Source organism: Pogonomyrmex barbatus, unplaced genomic scaffold, assembly GCF_055798465.1.
Source record: "Pogonomyrmex barbatus isolate J1 unplaced genomic scaffold, ASM5579846v1 scaffold4, whole genome shotgun sequence".
Taxonomy (NCBI): domain Eukaryota; kingdom Metazoa; phylum Arthropoda; class Insecta; order Hymenoptera; family Formicidae; genus Pogonomyrmex; species Pogonomyrmex barbatus.
The window spans coordinates 10,406,669-10,427,307 of NW_028297138.1; the positions used below are offsets into that span (position 1 = coordinate 10,406,669).

Genomic DNA, 20,639 nt, shown 5'->3' on the forward strand with positions numbered 1-20,639 from the left:
AATTTACAAGTGCGATACATCGGAATTTTCCTGAGAAACTCGAGCAATTATTTTCGCAATTTTTAGAAACCGCGAAGTGTCGTGCTCATCCCTTCTTCAACTATGTTTCATTGTAAAATCTAAATATTTAATCCATTATTCATTTAATATCTTTTTAACAAGTTTTAATAAAAAAAAAAATAGCTTCAAATTCTAAATAAATGTATGTACCCTAATTTTTAGTATAATATATAAAAAGAATACGAATTATTTACGCAAGACATTATGTTGGAGAATATCTCGATAGTGCCAAAATTTATAAATATCAGTATTTAAAAATACATCTAAAAAAAAAAGATTAATAGCATTTTTTTCAAGTTTACCTTGAAAACAACATCGACGCACAGTCAGTTGATGAAACTCATTCGAAAAAAAGGAGGTCGAGAAGAACGATGTGGCACGTCAGGCAATGTCGCGTCACGTCACTTCACGTTATGCTTCGTCGCGTCATTTCAGAAAATATAGCGCGGCGATTCTCATACACGGAAATGGATATTTAGCGGAACGAAGCGACACGTACCGTCCGTCTTTCCCATCGTGTTAATCATATGCTCGTATGCCTTTTCACGCAATAACGTTGCAATATATCGTACTCGATGAAAAGCAAAGCGCGCATCACTCATCCGATTCGACCTACATATCGCGAGCATTACGTAAAATGTGCTGCACGTCGCAAAGTTTATCCTGAAAAATTGTGAAAAAAATTATTTCCTTCTCTTAAAGAAATAGCCCGTTTCTTCGAATTGTTTCTAATAACTGGATATTTGTAAAAAAAAAAACAATTTTTGCGCGAAAATATCGTCATTCGGATGTACCGTATACTTCGAATTCTCAGGATCGATCGAACCTCGCGAAATACGCTCCTTCCTCTTTCCCTGTGCGACTTTCACGACGCAAATTCAGAATAACCTCGGAAAATGTAACGTCTCCGGGAGTGCACTCCGAATATAATATAACTCTCCGGAGGAGAAGCTTTTCTCCTACTCCGACATCTGACTTCTCTGTGTATCACAAAAGAGAGAGCTGCACCGGAAGCCCGTGTGTGCTCGTGAGGCTCGCGGGCAGATTTCCGTGTGGCGCTTTCGTTTGAAGTGGTCCCGAGTCCCATTCCAACAGTCAGTTTCGGTCCAGCCCCGCGTAAAGTTCAGCACGATGTATGCAGATGCGCGCCGGATCTATAAACGGCTCTTACATACGGCTACTTACAAATACATCGTGTAACCTTTTCGAGCTTAGCCCGTATTCGTCCATCCGAGACGAATTAGTCCTTAAAATTCGCATGATTTTTAATTTTTCATTAATTTGAAAATCATAAGATCAATATATACTATAATCTCGTATGAAAAAATAAATAAAAAAAAATACAAAATCTCAATAAGTTTATATCCTTAAAATTAAACATACAAGAAAGTAAACTGTACTGTAAACTTATTTCCATCGTTGATCGAAATTGATCATATTTTTAAGTTCTATCGGAATTCTTTGGCGTTTCTTCACTACGGCGCTTTGAGTTAATAGTAATCTTATTAATTTTATCGTCATAGTCAAACGAACGCTAGACCGCTGCACGTGACGTCGAGTCGAGGATGTAACAGATGGGAACAAGAAGAACAGACAGACGGAGACCGAAGACGAATAAGATACATCATCCGCGAAAATCATTCCGACGTACATCTCCGCAATTATAGTATAATTTCTCGTAATTCCATAATTAGTATTTCTTGCTATTCCATCCGTGTGTGTCAACCAACCAAAGGAGAGCTTGTTACAGGCTGACACAGATATACCTTTATTCTACGCCTGCAGTGATGTACGCTCGGATGAGCTTCTCGGGGATAGTGATACAGTGATTCAGCTGATGCATATTATGCACACAGCGCGCGTCTCCCGCACGGCTAGCAAAGCTCGACCGGCGACATCGTCGCTGATGCGGGACGCAGCTTGCGTAACGCATACGCATACGCCGCAACGCCACGCCGGCTGACCCACATGCGTGGTCTTTATTTAAACTGGTTTCCTCCTCCGGCGTCCTTTAGACCCGACTTTCGTCTGTGCTCCCGGTCGCCGGGTCACCGGATCCGAGCGCGTCACTTTCCGCGAGACTACAGCTCGGAAAAGGTCGGCCCGTATATTGCGAGTGTCTCGCAAAAAATAATCCGATGAGTCCGATGAGTGAGACAACATCGTGAAAGAGACAAACATTTTTCGAAGTTTTCTTTCTTGAAATTTGTAATATTTCTAGCGAATTCCATTTTTTTCCAATTTTTTTTTTTCTTTTTGTTCTTTTCCTTTTTCTTTAAAATTAATGAAAACAAATTCGTGATGACGTGTATTTTGATTTTGTTTGTTAACGCGACACGTAATTTTCTACGTACGATAAAGCAAGATGTTGAAGGAAAAACAGCGGAAGTAATTGTAGAATCGTTCGTTCACATAAGACCACGGTAAAGTTTGAATTTGTTCGTGGTCGACTTTACGGAACCGCGAAAATTTCAATTGCAAATGCCCGTCGACTTTGATACCGGAGGGAATAACGAGCTCCCCCGAGACGAGCGTTTTTTAAGCATCGACGCGATCCCGCCTCGTCGAATATTCTTGTTTCTCAAACGTATGTAAAGTTTGAATAATACAGCACAGAGAGAAGGCGGAAAGGTAGCGCGCAAAAAGGAGCAATGCGGAATAAAAATGCACTACCGTCTCCATCGATCCCGCCACTTTCGCATCGACGTCGCATTTGAAATCTCTTCAAAATAAAAATAATGATACACAGCGACAAACGTATATTATACTTGATATTTCACGTAGGGATCTTTTTATTGAAATCTCTATCTGTCCTTCTAATTACAAGCTGTAAGCATGTGCGACGAAAAACTTTAATATTATCATTAGCACTCGCCTCGTGTCGACTCGTTCTGATTAGCGTGCATGTTGCTTATAATCAAACGCAGATCTGATACTCCTCTCAATTACGCTTGTGTTATATTACGGATATACTCAGACAACATCGTAATACGAGCGCGCGTATCAGATTTCGCATCTCCTAATCGAACGAGCGTGGCAAGCGTTGCTTTATTTCTAGCTGTTTACGTGCTATCATACGACAACCTGCTTTTATATGAGGCGAATCTCGTAATTCGAATCTGGAAAAACGAGAAAAACTCCCCTTTCGTCAAACCACCACTCGGCCAGAATTTCCTCTCTCGTTGCAAAATGCGTATAATGGGACGATTGCCAAACTTCGCGATTACTTTGACATCGCTACGATTAAATGCCACGATATCGGTATCTCGCACGGATTTGCAAGAATTTTTCAAATAACACATAGGAATCCTACGAAATTTTCAAAATGTTAAATGTTCTTTCTTATACATTTCTTCGCGTTCTCTCATACCGGGATATCAGTAGCTGCACCTTGACACTTGCCGTCAAACAATTCGTGTTAAGGAGAGATATATCCTCAGTGTACAGAGCGAAACATTTATGGAAGAACGCAAATTCGCAACGTAATCTTCACGAGTAATCAACGCGCGTATTCCCGAGGGACTCGGAGAGCTGCTACGACCGATGTACCGTTGTTGCGACGGGTTGCAGCGGGTTGGGGAAGACAAGTTCGTAACCAAGCGCGAGGTTGTTCTCTCTCGAGAAGACGCGGCACGAAATTCTCGGGATTCTGCCCATCGCGCGTATTCCCAAATCGATCGCGACGACGAAGACGAACGGAAACGGGGGAAAAGGGAAACGGAAGAAGCATCCGCCGATCCGGCTCTCACCTTCCGCCGAACGAATGCGCGAATTCCACGGGGGTGGTCGAAAACTATGAATACGCTATACGTCGACGTATTTCGTGTACAATTCCCGAAGGAAGGCGTTAGCTATCCTTCCTTACGCCGGGAAGCCACCGCGTGGCTTTTCTCACCTTTCACCGATCCGAGCCGTCGCGTCGTGCATCGTTATCATGCAAACGGTGAGTTTCGACGATTCATAATGCAATCCGAACGTCAGATGTCACGAGACTTATGCCTAACTCCAAAGAAGGGAGATGAACGGCGCTCGATTAGAGAAAAGAGGTTTGATTCATTGCGTTCGCGATGCTGCCTGAATATAAATCATCGGGCCGGCGTTTGTGAGAAACGGGACGAGCTGTCGCTTTATCTGGCGAAAACCGCGCGATTAATACCAAATCCAAAAGTTGTAATCTACCAAACTAAATATTTATAGTAACTTTCAACTCCGATATTTATCTTTCAATATGAAATCTTTTAGAAGCTTCATTTGGCGAAAATTTATGCCAGGAATATTATGCCGTCTGTGTTTCGAAAGAGCTAAAATTTTAATCTAGTTTTAGAGGATTATATATTCCCATTGAGATTTTCATATTCATATAGATATATCGGCTTATCTGTGAAAAGCTTTTTTACAGCAAAAGTTGTGTTAAGACTACACTTATTTGTTAAATCCATTGCACACACACACACACACACACACACACACATATATATATATATATATATACACACACACGTATATATACATAATATAAAGTTGCATGGTAAATTCTGTTCGACGAACGTGGGATTAACAAACACCGTCTGATCGAAGGACGAGTGACCCTCGTCTCTTAATTATAACAAAACCAAATGTTACTCGATGATAACTGTATTAGGGTCAATAAAATACTAGACTTGCACCCTCTGGCTTCCCGTTTGTTTGCTGAGTCGAAACGTCCCGCCGCGCAAACATTCGCGCAGGTCGTACAAGTCGCTATCTTCTTTCCCCCAGAAAACTACGGTCGCGTGAGTGACATTACAGGATTATTAGCGGACAGGGAACTCCGCAGGCGTCTCTTATATCGAGAGCAGTTGCCTACATATTTGATGAACAATGACTATACAACGAGGCACGCATTATCATCACTCTTTTTCGTTCCCCGCCACGTAAGAGCGCGCGAAACTATTTCAGAACCAATATTTCAGTTAAGTATGCGAGAGAAAATATCTTTCCTCTGAACAATTTTCAGCACAGATTTACAATATTTTTCATATAACGAACGATGAGAATTTATTGCGATGAGAAGTTCAAGTACACACAGTAATGCATAAAAAATAATAATTCAATTAACGAAAAATTTTCTGAGATTTTTTGTTTTCTTAATTACGGCTCAGCCAAATGCGGTCGTGGACATTAACGTAATTATCGACAATTATATAATTTAAAACGGACGGTAGCCAGTTGACGTAACATCGAATTATTAAACGAAGCGATACTGTGAGCATTGCTTTTATCGTCACATATTAATTTAGCGTTGACTCACCGAGTTAATGGCTGTCATGCTGCTAACTCGACCTGGATCTGTGTCCACTAGCCCGCTGTCACTCTGTAACAGAAACGGAAAGATAGCAATTTAGAAGATAGAAAGGATCGATCATTTCTCTTACTGTTATTCACGCTTGTATTTCTGTACCGCGAATCGCCCGTAAAAGCACGTTCGCATTCGTAGAAACGGAAAAGAGACTCATTCAAAGAAGGTATTTTCATATCGCTGTTTATATGTTTTTCGAAGCATCGAGGCAAATAGTTTTCGAATGCAAAATTGCAAGCGGCGCGTATTGTTAATAATTTTGAAAATGCAATATTGTGGAAAGTAAACAGCATTCATATGAAAATCATTCGCGCTGTGAAATCTCGACGCATGTGCAAAACCCGAGTGCACTCCACCGTCCGCTATGAAATTTTCCGTAATCACTTGCCGTTAGAACTGAGTTTCATCAAAACGTACGCTGTTTTTCCGTTCTCTGTTAATTATTGCTTCATGACGAATTAATCAAAATCACGTTTCACGTTTAAGCAACTGTAAAATCTATCCTAAAATTAAAATAAATATGAATATTACATAAATTCATCCATCCTTTCCATTCAAATACCTCCGTACGTATCTTCCGTGTTACTAAAAGTAAATAAATTCTTACACGGACGCGAAAATATCTCAAATTTCGTTCGACAGTGTAGCTCGAATTACACGAAGTAACGTGGAAACACGATATCGAAACGAATATGAAATACTTCAAACAAACGCTCTTGTCGAGCAAAGGCTCTCGAAGACTCTGCGGCATTTTTCCCCCCGTCGGTCAACGTTTTAAACATTCTTTACACTCTGTATATTGCATTTTATGATCGTCTGTTTCTTTCACTCCCTACCGTTTGGCGTTTCAAGCTTGCCAAGCTCGCCAACGCGGCGCGCCAGCGAAGCGCGTTTGTCGGATTCGTCCGCGAATTTTTCCCGTCCGATGTAACATCTGTCCTAGGAAACATTCGAGCCTGCCATCGGTGACTCCCGATGGACTTCCGGGATAGCGGAAGCCGGGATTATCGAGACGGAAATTCTTCGGGAAGAAAATGACGGCGAGTCATTCGAGCGTGTCGAGCGAGAGAGGGAATACGTTGACGACGAGGACAACGACAACGACGTCGACGTTGACGTCGACATCGAGAGAAACCAAGAAGCCGGCCTTGTAGAAGGTGTACCGAAGAAATAGTATAAAGGATGGGGGCGGCGATGACGGTGGCGGCTGCAGAACCGAGACGAAAGAGCCGTGCCGAAAGACGTGCAAATGTCGTTCTGAACTTTGATCGTAAAACAGCGGCAGACTTCTCGGATGGGTGGAGCATCCGTCTTGAACCGCTGCCAAATCGGTTAAGCGCGAATAAATTTCCGTGTCAAACTTCGTATGAACGAAGGAGTCGACGATTCCTGCGGGTCGGACAAGGTTGGACCTGCGCTGGCGGAACGTAATGTCTACACAAGCGAAAGAGAGCTTAAAAAAGAAAAAAAAAGAAAAAAAAAGAAAAAGAAAAAAATATATTCGTATCAATAATAATATCAATTGTTGTACACAATTGTTATAAAGATATATTGTCTCTTTAACGATAGGTTTTTAATATCAGTAATGCAAACTTAAAAATTACAAAAGAATCTTGAAGAATCTTGTAAATTGCTTCAAATTTAGTATTTAATCAAAGTTCCATAAAAAAAATTAAAGTTATCACTTGTCAGAAAAGTTCATTTAAAATAAAAGCTTTCGAGACAATAAAATATCATTTTGTAAGAGCATAATTTAGACGTCTTAAAAGAATTAATCATTAATATGAACTTATTGTTTTCTCGATTACTATGAGTAACGTATGTGGCGCTTTCGTAGACCAACCGGCCATATAATAAACGGTAATAAAAACCGAAAGCGCGGTATAGCGAGAAATTTCCCTCGAGTCATTCCATCTCGAATAAAAGCTCGGCTTACATATTGTTCTAACGAGCAGAGAGCAGAGAGCTCGCGTATAATGAATAAACAGCAAACGCGGATGGGAGTTTTGCGCTACGCCATTACGTGCCAACGTTGCGAAACGCGTGGCAAAAAGACGTACCTAACTGTCGGCTTGTCTAACGTAAAGGTAAACGAAGGGTAACCGAAGCACGACGAAGATGTAAAGGTGTCGTCCCGGGATGCCCGAGGAATACAAAGTCGCGGCTGTAGCGGCTAAAACGAAACGGCGAAAAGTCATAAAGCGAAATTATGACCGCCTCATATTAATTCACGGCGAGGCGCGACCGGCGCGAAATCGCCATCGACTTTCCTTCAACGGATTTACGACATGGCAAAGCAATGTGCGCATGCACATTGTTTCGCTGTGCAGTTTTACCAATCGGCGAAAAAACCTACGACAATCAATTGTCGGAATAATGTTTGAGTAATAATCTACCATACTAATTTGACAATTGCACGATGTTAATATAAAAAAATAAATGTTAATTAATAATCAATAATATAAAAGACTGATAAAAATATCGCAAAATAAATATATATCAAAGCAGACGTAGACGAGAGAGATTAATTGCACTGCATGAAAATCTTTCACAATTTTCAGCTAATTCATCATCGAGCACTTATCACTTGTAAAGTATCTCGCCGTGATAATACGAGTTTCAATTAAGTATATTATTTCCTCGATTTACCTCAATTTTACACGTATTTTATTTACACGTATTTATTAACATAAGAATTAATGCTCTCGCACGGCGAGAGTTAAAGCGCCGGCCGATATGCGAGCGCCCCAATTTCGGTGTTGTTGGTAGAGTCTATTCAACAGCGATCTGTCTGCGATCCTGCGGTCAGGCCGATTATGCGACATCACGAAGCGGAATGAGAATTCTAGAGTACGTCAACGCATTGTCGAGCGACATACAGAGCAAACGCGAAAGGTCGTCGGAGCTTCATTACGCTCTAGCTCGACAGCCGAGAGAGAGAGAGAGAGCCGAAGTTAGGCGAATGTTATTAACGTTGTACCTAAATCCCTCAGCTATCCTCCGAAACGCGGCGAATCCAGCACGGAAATAGGAACGATACGTGAGTTGTAGGACAGGATGGTTAGAATGCGCGGGCCCGTCCTCGCTCGAATTTGCGGATATCCGTATATCGGATATCCGACGTTCGGCGTATCCGCAGCCCTCCTCCTTTCCTCCCTCCCTCCCTCCCTTCCCCCTCCCCCCCTTCGGTCGTAGTCGCGATCTCTCGATCACCTAAAATTCCGCCCGGTGATTTTTAAACGGCTGCCTCATACGTACCGTTAATGAAAGCGTTAACGATGTAATCGCGATCTCGATACGCGATAAAATTTAGCCCGCAAGATAAATTCGGCGATGATGCGCGAAAAAATGGCAATGATTAATTTAGATCATCTCCATCGAGCGAATGCAAAACGTCCGTAACTGCACGGTGAGTTCTGAATTAATCGCACATTCGTGAAATGCGAATCATTCCGGATTGCTGCAAATGAATATCGAGTAACGCCGCGCAAATCTCGTTCGTGGCATATCCAATATTCGGAAATCGCGTTTTCCGGGTAGCGGATTATACAAAGCAAACATTATAGCATTCAATATTGAACAACACTCCAGCGCATGGAATAAAAAGCGCTCTTAGAGCGTTATGTCCGTTATGTCGGTCATTTTAATGAACAGCTAAGTTCATTACCGAAAACGTTAACAAATGGGATGCATATAAATTCCTACAATTATTACTAATCCAACAGTCACTCGGTTCGTTTATTCAACGAGCTTCGAGTAGGAACGGACCATTTCTAACGAAGGGAGAACAAGAAGAGCGAACTATTGCCGAGGACCATTTTTCAATATTAAGGAAGCTTTAAGGATGATTTAAATAAGCTCGAGAAAGCTCGACGGTACGCGACCTGAAAAGTCGGACTTCTTCGATTTATGGGAAGACGCCGGAGACAGCTTAGAGTCTCTCTTTGCGCGCTCGCATTTAACCTCGCCCTATCTCTCCGTTGTTTCTCTTTACTATTTCTCCTTGTACCACCTCGTTTCTCCTCGTTTTTATCGCTCCCCGGATTGCTCGTGAAAGAGCTACGTGAAACCGTAAAAACCAAAGTTCATTGACGTAAACCTGATCAAGACTGTTGTTGGAATAAGGAAGTACGCGGCTTTTTCCGACTTCACGTTCGTTATAACCCTTTTATTCACTTCAGCGTGTATGGATATAAAAAGCAAGATTCGTTTTATTTCCGCGCTGAACTTTCTGTACGTTGTTTAACCAAAATTTATACAGAAAAATTAAGCCAGATTCAAATCCAAAATTATCATCGAAACAGACAACCGTTCATTCATATTAAACAATTTTCAGATTATGTTTTATTAAAAAATATATTTCTCTTTTCGTAAAATCTTCTCTAATTACTTCAAATCGCACATGTAAGAAAGAGAATTAAAAAAATATTTTTCATTCAATCAAACAATCGCACCCTAAAAATCATGGAACAGTCGTGTATATATTACAAACTTTCTGAGATGTTGCAAAAAAAAACTGTTCTTTGACGGACGGAAGTGCGAATGAGTGATTGATATCCGGTCAATTGTCAAGCTCGGAAGGCGAATGGATGCACGGTCTGCGATAATTTACCGACAATCTCTCGACACGCGCCGCGAGCATTAAAAATAGGAAAGAAGAGATGGGCGTGAGGGCAACGAGTTGTCCGACATTGTCGACATCGGACAACAAGAAGCAGGCCAGCAAGGAGTATGAACATGATGAAAGGTGGCTTTCTTTCTCCGGCTGCCCTTCCTCACAAGCGCTCTTTAACGCATAATTAAGCAGCTCCGCGTCATTCGTCACAGACGTTTCGCCGGGTTTTAATTTAACGTTATGATTCATGACAATGCAGCGGAGCCAGCGCAGAACGTAAAAGGAACGAGAAAGAAGGAACTCCTTCAGGGTAAAGAGAAACGCAGCTCGAAGACCGCTGAGAAGAATTGAATATGAGAAAAAGGTTTCAGAGATTCGACGAGAGAACAAGAAGAACAGAGAATAATAAAAAAAAAAAGATGTGTTCTTTCAGATGCGTATATATCTAAAAAAAAAATTAAAAATGAATATGAACAATACGGTAATAAGGCAAAAATATGAAAAAAATTTTCGAAACTCGATTTATTAATACTAAATCCAAATTTTTAATAATAAAAAATCCATTCTAAAACCATGAAACACATTCCTACTTAATTATCATGTCTTTCGAACATGAAAATTATAAAATTATTTCACGGTGCAAGTTCAAATACAAAGCAGTAGTACGCTTCGTGAGTGGTTCAATATTTTCGCTTTAGTGATTCATAAATGAAATATATTAGATATGCTACATTGACACATCTCCGATACAAAAACATACGCAAAGAGGGTAAAAAGGGAATGATCATATGATGGCGAAGTGACGTCAAACACTACGACGATTCGGACATTGATTAACGTCTAGTAAAAGAGCACTGCCAGCTATCAGGTTCTTCAAGACGAGACTTCCTGGGGCTGAACGTGATTGATCGATTCGGGAAACGATTATCGACGTGTCGCGAGACATTAGAAGGAGAAATCCACTTTCGGCCACGGCCATAATTAGCGGCACGCTGCCTACACGTACAAAATGAGATGATCGAATGTCGAATGATTTATTATCCAATTACAACTCGTCGGTATTCAAGCAACGCGAATCGGAAAGCACGCACACCAAAATATATTTCGACGAGGCGCAATTTGTTATCGCGGCTATTCTCGGGTTTCGGCGATGCTAAAAGTTTTGAGGCCGTTGCGCGCGAAGACATCGAGAATTCCGTCGATTCAACTGTCGCTTTCAGTGACTTTACTTTATTTTTAATGCGCCATTCGCTTGCCAAGAATCCGAAAAGCACCACCACATTTTTCTTCCCTCGCATAACTGCATAACTGCAGGTAACGGACAAGTGATTAGTATTAGATAGGTGACATTAAATAAGAGTACGACGGTGGATAATGCATTTTATTAACTAGAGAAATATTCACGCGATGCATGTAAAAAGAGTCCGACAAGTAGAGCGAAATTGTTTAGTAGAAAAGTTGCGGACTAGTCAGCCAGCCAACGCCGATCGTTGCGTAACGAGTACGAGAAGCTTCTAGTGTGATTTCTGTCGAAGTTTCAAGTCCTTATAACGTCGCGTTGTAAATCCGTACCTGCCTCAGAACCAACTTTTATCGTAAGTCTAAGAAATAAGACTACGAGCTTTTATGTTAATGCAATGATAAAATTTATTTAAAGAAAATATCCTTCGGAAAATAAAAAAAACTTTCTTTCAAAGAAAACCTTTTTCCCTTTTTATAATGGTGAATACACATATATTTACACAATGGCGTTAAGTTTACCTTTCACGATAGAAATTCTAAAAATAATATTTAAAGACAAATATTTTCTGTATTCAAAAACATTTTATAAGTATAAAAATTGGTCCGACGAGACGAAATTTATTTATGCATGTATTATTTACTTATTTCAATAGTTGCACTCCTTTGGGGCTATAAAAGTTTGTTTCAAAACATTTTCTGGATTAAGAAAGTATTAATCTCAACGTTTCCAACAAGCTCCGCAAAGTTCGTGCTTCATATTGTCAGAAATTTAAATTACACCCTCGAGTGTACGCCGCAGAATGGGTATAGTTTCCAAGCAAAAAACGTGATTATCCTGTGCTGACTTATTTGCCCGCATGCGGAAGCAAGGCAAATACAAGTCCTACCAAGATGCGTCTATGCGAAGGACACGGAGTTGTTAGTATGCCGTTGTTTTTACCTATATATTTCTCCCTTCCCCCCCCCTCTCACTCTCTCTCTCTCTCTCTCCTTCTCTCTCTTTTTCTCTATACCGGTGCAATTCCATAATAAAGCAGCTCGTCCGTTAACGAAGAGAAGCCTAGGGAAGCGATGGGGATGCTCCACCGCCAACTTCCGCGCACTGAGAATTAATTCTCCTCCTCGGATTCCAGTCCGCGCGGAACAAGAGAATCCCGCGGGTAAACGATTCCCGGAAAAGCGGGCATTACTTACGCGAAGACGTACTACTGCTAGCCGCGGAACAACGGAATAATGAATCACGACGGACATCAAGACGAACTTAAGAGAAGCGTTCCTTCACTCTCTCTCTCTCTCTCTCTCTCTCTCTCTCTCTCTCTCTCTCTCTCTCTCTCTCTCTCTCTCTCTCTCTCGCGTTCGCGCCACGATGCTGCTCATTGTCATGTTAATAACGTATGCATAGAAGTCATCGATCATGGTCGTGCATTTTCTTTAGGTCTTTTTAAAGCGTTCCGATTTACTCTTAACTGATAACTTATTGTTAGTACTCCTTTAACGACGTTTATACATATGTACATACACAGGCATAAATAACTCGTTTGATCCTTTTTAAAACTGCATAATCTTACCTTCCGTTAATATCATGCCATCTGTACAAACATTTTTATGAAACTATTTGTATATATGATTATTTATAAGTCTTTCAACAAAAAAAAAAGAAATAATTTAAGAAAATTAAATTAGAGACATGAATATGTAAATCTTCAGGACGTCTATTCAAACGAAAAATTCCCCGTGAATTCCTTATTTTCAAAGCAATTTGTTAAAACTTGTAAGTAAAATGAAAGTACTTTTAAATATATCTAAAAAACAAATATATATTTATCCTTAATATTTCCCTTTTATATTCATAAAAGTTTACAAATCAAACAAAATAAAATTAAGAATCACTTGAATTTCAATAATTAAATATAAATAATTTCAATAATTGAAAAATTTTAAAAGAAACTAAAACTTCAAAAAATAAATATTTTATATAAATATAAAATTTCCAAACTTTATTTTCAAAAGTTGCAAACAAAAAATTATATAACCGGTACAAACTTCAACTTTTATAAAATTATTAAATATCCGTCTTCATTAAACAAAAATAAAATTGCACCTAACACGAAATCACTATCTTCAACACTGAATATTAATTTTAAAATCAGTAATCTTAAAATACTAAATTAATCTAAAACCAGTAATCTTAAAATCTATAAATCATATGCTCTAATATTTAGAATAAATGAATCTGCTGCTGTCACTAACAATTCAGTCGATAAAATAACCCCCGATAACTCCCTGATTAAATAACAAAATAAAGACAAAATATTAGAAAAAACAATTTTAATAAAATTCCCCGAGGATTTTCTAATTTTTCAAGACATAAGCAAATTCCCTGCAAATTCCAGATTTTTCAAGTTTTCTACGTAGTAGACAGCCTTCTCTCGTTAATTCTAAGAAAAGGAGATATGTCAAAAGATATATTAGATATATGTTGCAGACTTGCTCCTTCATTTGTTATTTTGAGCAGAGAGAGGACTTCTTGGCAAATTGTGCGCGAGAATTGCCGGCAGTCTAGTTTGAAATGTTGCATTTCTTCCGGCTATCCCGTCGTCCTAATGCGCAAACGGTGTAACGTTGCTGGCTACAGTTTGTCAATCCGCGGGACACTCGCGCGCGGTCGGAAGGTACTAAGAAATTACAGTCACACATAACGAGAGCGGTTTGTCGGCTATAGCAGCAACGAGGTATATATCCCAACGCCACTCCCGACATTCAATTTAACTTTTAACGCGAGTCGATAACACGTTTTTGACACGCGATTAATTACGTAGCATTTACCGTGTCTACCAATTACTATCAGTGATTATTTGCATTTAATCTGGCTCGGCGGTAATTTCGAGTAGGGATGTAAAAACTATATAATTGAAAGTAGCAAATTAATCCTTCGATATCCGCAAACATAGAACTGTGTACATACGAAATTATATATTATCATTCGGCTAATGATGATTGGTTTGCAGACTGATTAAACGACCCGATTATCTAGAACAGGGGAGGGAGAAAAAAAAAAAAGAGAAGAAACGCGAAGTCGTTTCCGTATTAATACGGAATTGCTTCAAAGCGGCAGTTACGCAATATAAACTGTGGAATGTCTGATAGTAATTTCCGCATAAAACTGCCCTACAAAGTTCTTAAATTCGCTTCTGGAGCACGACGAGGCAGTGTAATTAAATAACGAAATTTTCTGCATTCCGCACGCTTTATTACAAAATTCCGCTAATAATTGCCAGATATTTGAATTCACAATTTTCTCCTGATGATTCATAGTAATCAAATTAATTTCAATGCAGTCGTCGATTATGAAAAAAATTGTTGTTTGATATTAAATACTCCGTTTTCCAGCTAATTAAAAAGCTACTACTCGATGTCAAACCCTTCATCAATTACTCTGTAATGTTTCCACTTGCCAACTTTTTGATATTATCGTGGTTTTCGACATTATCAATCAGCAAGTTCATACAATAAAATAAAAAAATATAACTGTCATAAGATTTTTAATTGGAAAATTAATATTTGACATAATTTGAATTTTAAAATTAAAAGCCAACAAAATGGAAAAATGTCCTTCGCAATCATTAAAATAACTTATTAAAATTACTAACGGAAATTATAATGTAACAATCGGATGTTACAAAATTAATATACAAACTATTTTCACATTTCCATTTTTGTTTGAAAGTGAAAAATGTGAAAACAAATTATATTTCCTTATATTAATTTTAATATATTATAAAATCTAGGCCAGAGAGTAAGTGGTTTCTTCGGAAGAGCGGTCGATATTCCTCTAAAACTGATAGGCACATTTCTGTATCGTTTCACGGAAAACGTACGACTGTGACCAGGTCGATCGTAAACGTCGACGTCGACGAAGCTACAACGCGGAGCTTTCAAGCGCCGTACAGTTCAGACCACACGTTCGCAGGGACGCTGTCATTCGTCGAAACGACGACGAAGTGGTCCCGCACCTGTTCAACCTATAATTCGACGACGTCCGTGTGCGTTTTCTGCGCCATCGTGGGAACAATATTTATACACAGGTGCGCACGAAATATCACGGGTGTTTCTATGACGTGTAAAAAGAGTACCGTGCTGAGAGTATCTAGGATTTTTTCATGAGGTAAAAAATTCATCAGAAAAAATTGCTTTCCATAAAGAATCAATCGAAAATATGCTAAAAATAGTTACGTGTTACATTGTAATTTCATTATTCTATCAATGGTACAAGTTCAAAACGCAATATATTTGAAAATAAATACTGCTAAGATTTTTTCTCTATAAAAATGTATTAAATATTGATAAAAATAGATCTATTTTAAAATCACAAGTTATAAATTGAAATAAATATAAAAATAAAATATTTTCAATTAAAAATTTTGTTTAAATACTAAAAAAATGTGCTGGAAATTTAAAAATAATATTATTTAATTTAAATAATATTTAATCTCAATAAAATATTTATATACTATTCACTACATACCCGCTTATGCATGGATTAATAACCGTGAATTTTCATTGCTCTATATGTTCAATCTTTTAGAATACTTGGCACATACTCTTGTTGATATAAATATTATTACAGAATACCATATAATTTTGCGATTAATAATGCATGATTCTATAATTAAAATAAAATTAATAAATCTCAGCTATCATAAAGATACAATAAATTAATTTCTAGTATCTGTGTCCTTATTAAATAATCTGATACTGCATATAATTTATTAAAAGTAATAACTATTCTGTTATTAATTTTTAATAAAAACAACCTAAAAAACATTAACCTTGTTAAAAAATCGAATAATCATTACTATTAGAGATTTTGAAAATTTTGTATTCATAAATTTGAAATACAAGGATGTAATAATTAAATTCTACAAGTGTACAATCGTGGGCAGTATGCTATCCTTACTTTTCTTTACGATCAACTTCTACGAAAAAGGTTTTTTCCATGACCAGATAGTAAGCGGTAAACGGTAAGTGGCTGTGCATTGTTGAACGCAATAAATTCTAGAAACGATAGCCAAGTAGCTTCCGGTCGTCGCGGAATACCCAAACGGGGTCAAGAAAGAGCTCGGTAACGTCGTCGCCAACGTGCGGACGACACGTATCCTCGTGATAAGTACGCGATGGAATGTTCTCTTAAATTTCCCAGGTGGATCTGAGCGTACTTGCTTTCGCGACATCTTCATACTCTCTACTTTTCGCCGACGAACATCTTTACGTCCCCATTCAACTGTTCTCGCAAGAAGCTCGACAGTCCTTAGAGGATAAGCGAATATCGAGGATGTTACACGAGAGCGGTTTCTTCCGTTCCGTTGCTCGAAATATTAGCAAATATAACTGCAGTTACACCTAACCGGTATCCAAGATTTTTCCAAATAATTTTACGCGAGATTTCGTAGATAAGGTAACGTGATGTGAAAACCCATAGCGAGATGGATTGCATAGCGGCGAAAAGACACATCGACCTTTTATTATGAGAAATAACAAGAACGTGCACGATAGCATCTTCGTCTCATTTTCAGCAATGATATTGTTAGCAGCGTGACGCAAGGATTGGCTTCGCATTCCCGACTTGTAAATTAGTCGTGGACTACACGTTAACAATTATGGGACGTGAAATGGAGTGTCAAGCGGGCGCTTGTATATAGATTGACAATTGTGAAATTTCATTACTCTGTATCTTCACTCTTAGAACTTCGTACGCGGTTCTTTGGCGATAAACATTATTCTCGAATCATTATTTTGGAATTAATAATCCATGACTTGAAAATTGAAGTAAAATTTATGAGAGTCAGCTGTCACGTGGACGCAATATGTCACTCATTTCTAGTATCTATACCGTAAAGCTGGCAACAATTGCGCAAGATAAAAAAAATAATAAAAGAAATAATTCACTTTGTAAAAACATCGAGGTATATAATCTCGTAAAAAAAAATGATTAATGTCTACATAAATGCGAATGATTGATGTCTAGCATCCGATAGATGAAATTACATGCACATTACTGTCCGACAACATAATTTCGATTGCGGCAATATACACGAACTGTACAATAGAAAGTTTTACTCTGTCCAAGCTTCTGCGAAAAATACAGAACAACGCGGCCATGCATAAGAGTGACACGTGGAGGCAGCGAAAGCACGCTAAATCTCATTACGAGTTGTGACATACGACAGAGACGAGTCGCGCCTCTTGGTCCGCGCGCGCGCGCGCACGAAAGATGATAAAAAGCGTGGAGTGGACAGGAGGAAAAATAATAAAGTTTATATCGCCAGAAACGGAGGATAGAAGAAACGGGAGAGAGGAGGGTACACAGTGACTCCCAGTGATATTTATACAATGACTGGAGTGCCGCCAAAATCCTAGATCCCTTCTCCTCCCGCACCCTTCGTCGCGCTTTTCGTCTCATCGCTTCTTCCTCTTCTCTCTCTCTCTCTCTCTCTCTCTCTCTCTCTCTCTCTCCCCCCCTCTCGTCTGTCTACCTATTTATCTCTCTCCCTCTCTTTCTCTTTCTATTCCTCTCAGAACAAAAGATACACCCATAGAGAAGTGGATGTTCAGCCTTGGCTTTCGCATGGCAATTCCAGCGAGTAGTTACATAGTTTTATTTGTCAACCACTTTGGATCAGCGAACTTACACAACCGAAATTACAGGTCTCTGCAGATAATAGCTAAGATCGCCGTCCATGACTATTACCACCCTGTTACTGACATCAACTAGCAGTATACACGGCAATGAATTTCATACTTTCCTCATCTGATTATAAACAATAAAAAAATATGAAGAGAATGAGAAAGTTATATTATGTATTCTCTCGCTTATGTTCGTGATATTATAACACAAAACGTAAGTCTGTCTGAAAGTCTAATAGAATCCAACAATTCTATAATTTATTATTTAATTCAAGCTAATTTTAACGAGTAAAATATTTGAATTAAATTAAAGAAGTTTCGTATTTCACAGAAAATAATTATCGACATCTAAACATAAAACATTTCATATGCATGTAAATAGTAACTTCTATAATATATTTGTATTACAAAAAAAAATATCTCTCGTTACTTTTTAAACAAATTATACCATCGTGCAAAAATAAATATGCACTGGAAGAAAAAAATATTGAAACTAGAAATGTAAGACTGGTCATGAGTTTTATATTATTTACATACTTTCTCTGTGTAAATCTATCAATTTAAAAAAACAATTTTATAAATGCTTAACTAAACTCCAATTTACATGCTTCTGAATGAGTAAGTTTCTAGAGGCAATACCGTAATATCACTCGAACCATAAGAATTGATACGATGCACCGGATATCCAATTGACCACGAAGATTCCAAAGCAATGACTATAGCTCGCAAGGTTTTCTTCGGTGGTTATCGTGGAAGGTCTTAAAGCCGAACAGCCGAGCGATCGACATGACCAACGTATTTCGATTTTATCGGACTTTTCCTGTTCCCAAGCATCGTTACCCGGAGCCATTGCTAGGTCCTTGATTTTCAGACATCTGCTTCCAACTATCATGTTCTATAGAAAGTATAACTATAGAATAACTATAGAAATCGGTGGAAAATACGATTCTCTTATCTCCTAAGCATTTACTGGTAATGTCGAGTAAAATAATTCGTCACACTAATTATTGCGCTAATCTTTTTCAGTTTCACACTATTTATCTTTAATTTTTTCAACTTTTTGACTTAATGTAATAAATATTAATAATTATATGCACAATATTCTTTCCTATTTTTCCTGAATCAATTTGTATTAACAAGAAAGTCACCTTTTACCATTTCAAAATAAAATAATACGTGCATCTACAACATCTCTCTCTCTCTCTCTCTCTCTCTCTCTCTCTCTCTCTCTCTCATTTCTCTTACGAATTTCTATTATAAGGACTATAAACTGTTATGTTATTTGTTGGATCTTCAGAAAACGTTACCATTTTATATATTTCCTTTTCTTTAATGACAATGAGAATCGAATTCTCAAGTTGCACTCCAGATCAACTTGACTCCAATGCGAAAATATAAAGATATCACGGCTTCGTGAAGGAATATCGCACAGTATCCGACGATTAAGGGAGTCATTAAAGTAAAGATACCCCTGTGGACGCCTGAAGTGATCGTCGTCAGGCGGCGCAGTGATAACCGTAAAAGAATACGAGGAGCATTAAGAGAAAGAAGCCGCGTCATCTTGCACGCACGATCGCCTCCTAACGACCACAACACTGTTGCACCAAAAGACAAAAATGCAACTCGCCGTTTGTGTCTCGTCCCTCTAGGGCCTTCATGACATTTAAATGACCGTTTTATATCTCGTTACCTCTTTACATGCCCGCCTTCCTGCGCGTCATTACTCTTAAGATACATGTTTATTCTTCCCAGATTCGTCCATTAGCATGAGCGATATTTCAAAGCGCATCTTCGTATTTCTTGCGGCGGGGATGTAAAAATGAAAAATGTGAGTGAACAATAGAACCTCCGAGAATAAAATTTAAATATACATAATACAAAATCGATAACACGGTATGAAGAAAATTGCATCTGATAAATTATGTCTGACTTATTATCGCTAATAGATCAATAAAACGTGAAATGCAAAATATTAAGGATGAAATTGAGATGTTCATAAATATCAATTGTTACTGCTTTAAAGTACTCCGATCGTGATAAAAGTGACATCAAAATTCCAACTATCGCGTATACCCTAAATGCCAACGAGACGTTATTGTACGATGAGTCGACCTCGATACAAAAGCATATGTCCTCGAAGTGAACACGCGCGACTAGTTCAGAAAATGGAATCGCACAAAGCGTCGGTCAACCTAATGAATTCAGCATGCGACATGAGAACGTCTCGAGGACTTCGTGGCTTGCCAACAAATGCTCGCCATCTTGAAATCGCGAGTGCGAAATATCGTATGACCAATATGTTCCGTATCTCCTTTAAATAAGCTCTCTAATTGCGACTGATGCATCTGATCGACGACAATTAACATCTTCTCGAAGGATTCTTGCTTTAATACGGTATGAGAAAAGAGAACGTTTATATTTGAAGGAAATTCGTTCCAAAAACAAATAAATTTCTTACCATCTAGTAAAAATTTTACATTTTTTAAATTTTGTCAAATTCTAAAAAATATTAAATACTTTTTAAATCCTGTACTTACTTACTGTACGATTAATATAATTTTTTATATGAACAATAAAATTTATGTATAAACTTATGTCAATTCTTTAGACAGTTTCAAACATGAAACTTGACAATATTATCATAAACGTATAACAATAGATCGATCTTATCTCAGCGATACAGAAAAGACCATTATGGAC

At 38.3% G+C, this 20,639-nt stretch overlaps 1 protein-coding gene across 9 annotated transcripts in view; it reads right to left on the reverse strand.

Moving 5' to 3' along the window:
* Positions 1-20,639, reverse strand: part of LOC105423600 (uncharacterized) — a 383,169-nt gene that overhangs the window by 216,621 nt on the left and 145,909 nt on the right. For all 9 annotated transcript variants that reach the window (XM_089080981.1, XM_089080983.1, XM_089080980.1 and 6 more), the window contains one exon: positions 5,351-5,413. In XM_089080981.1, coding sequence (XP_088937107.1) covers positions 5,351-5,413 — 63 coding nt within the window. The remainder of the gene's footprint in view (positions 1-5,350; positions 5,414-20,639) is intronic.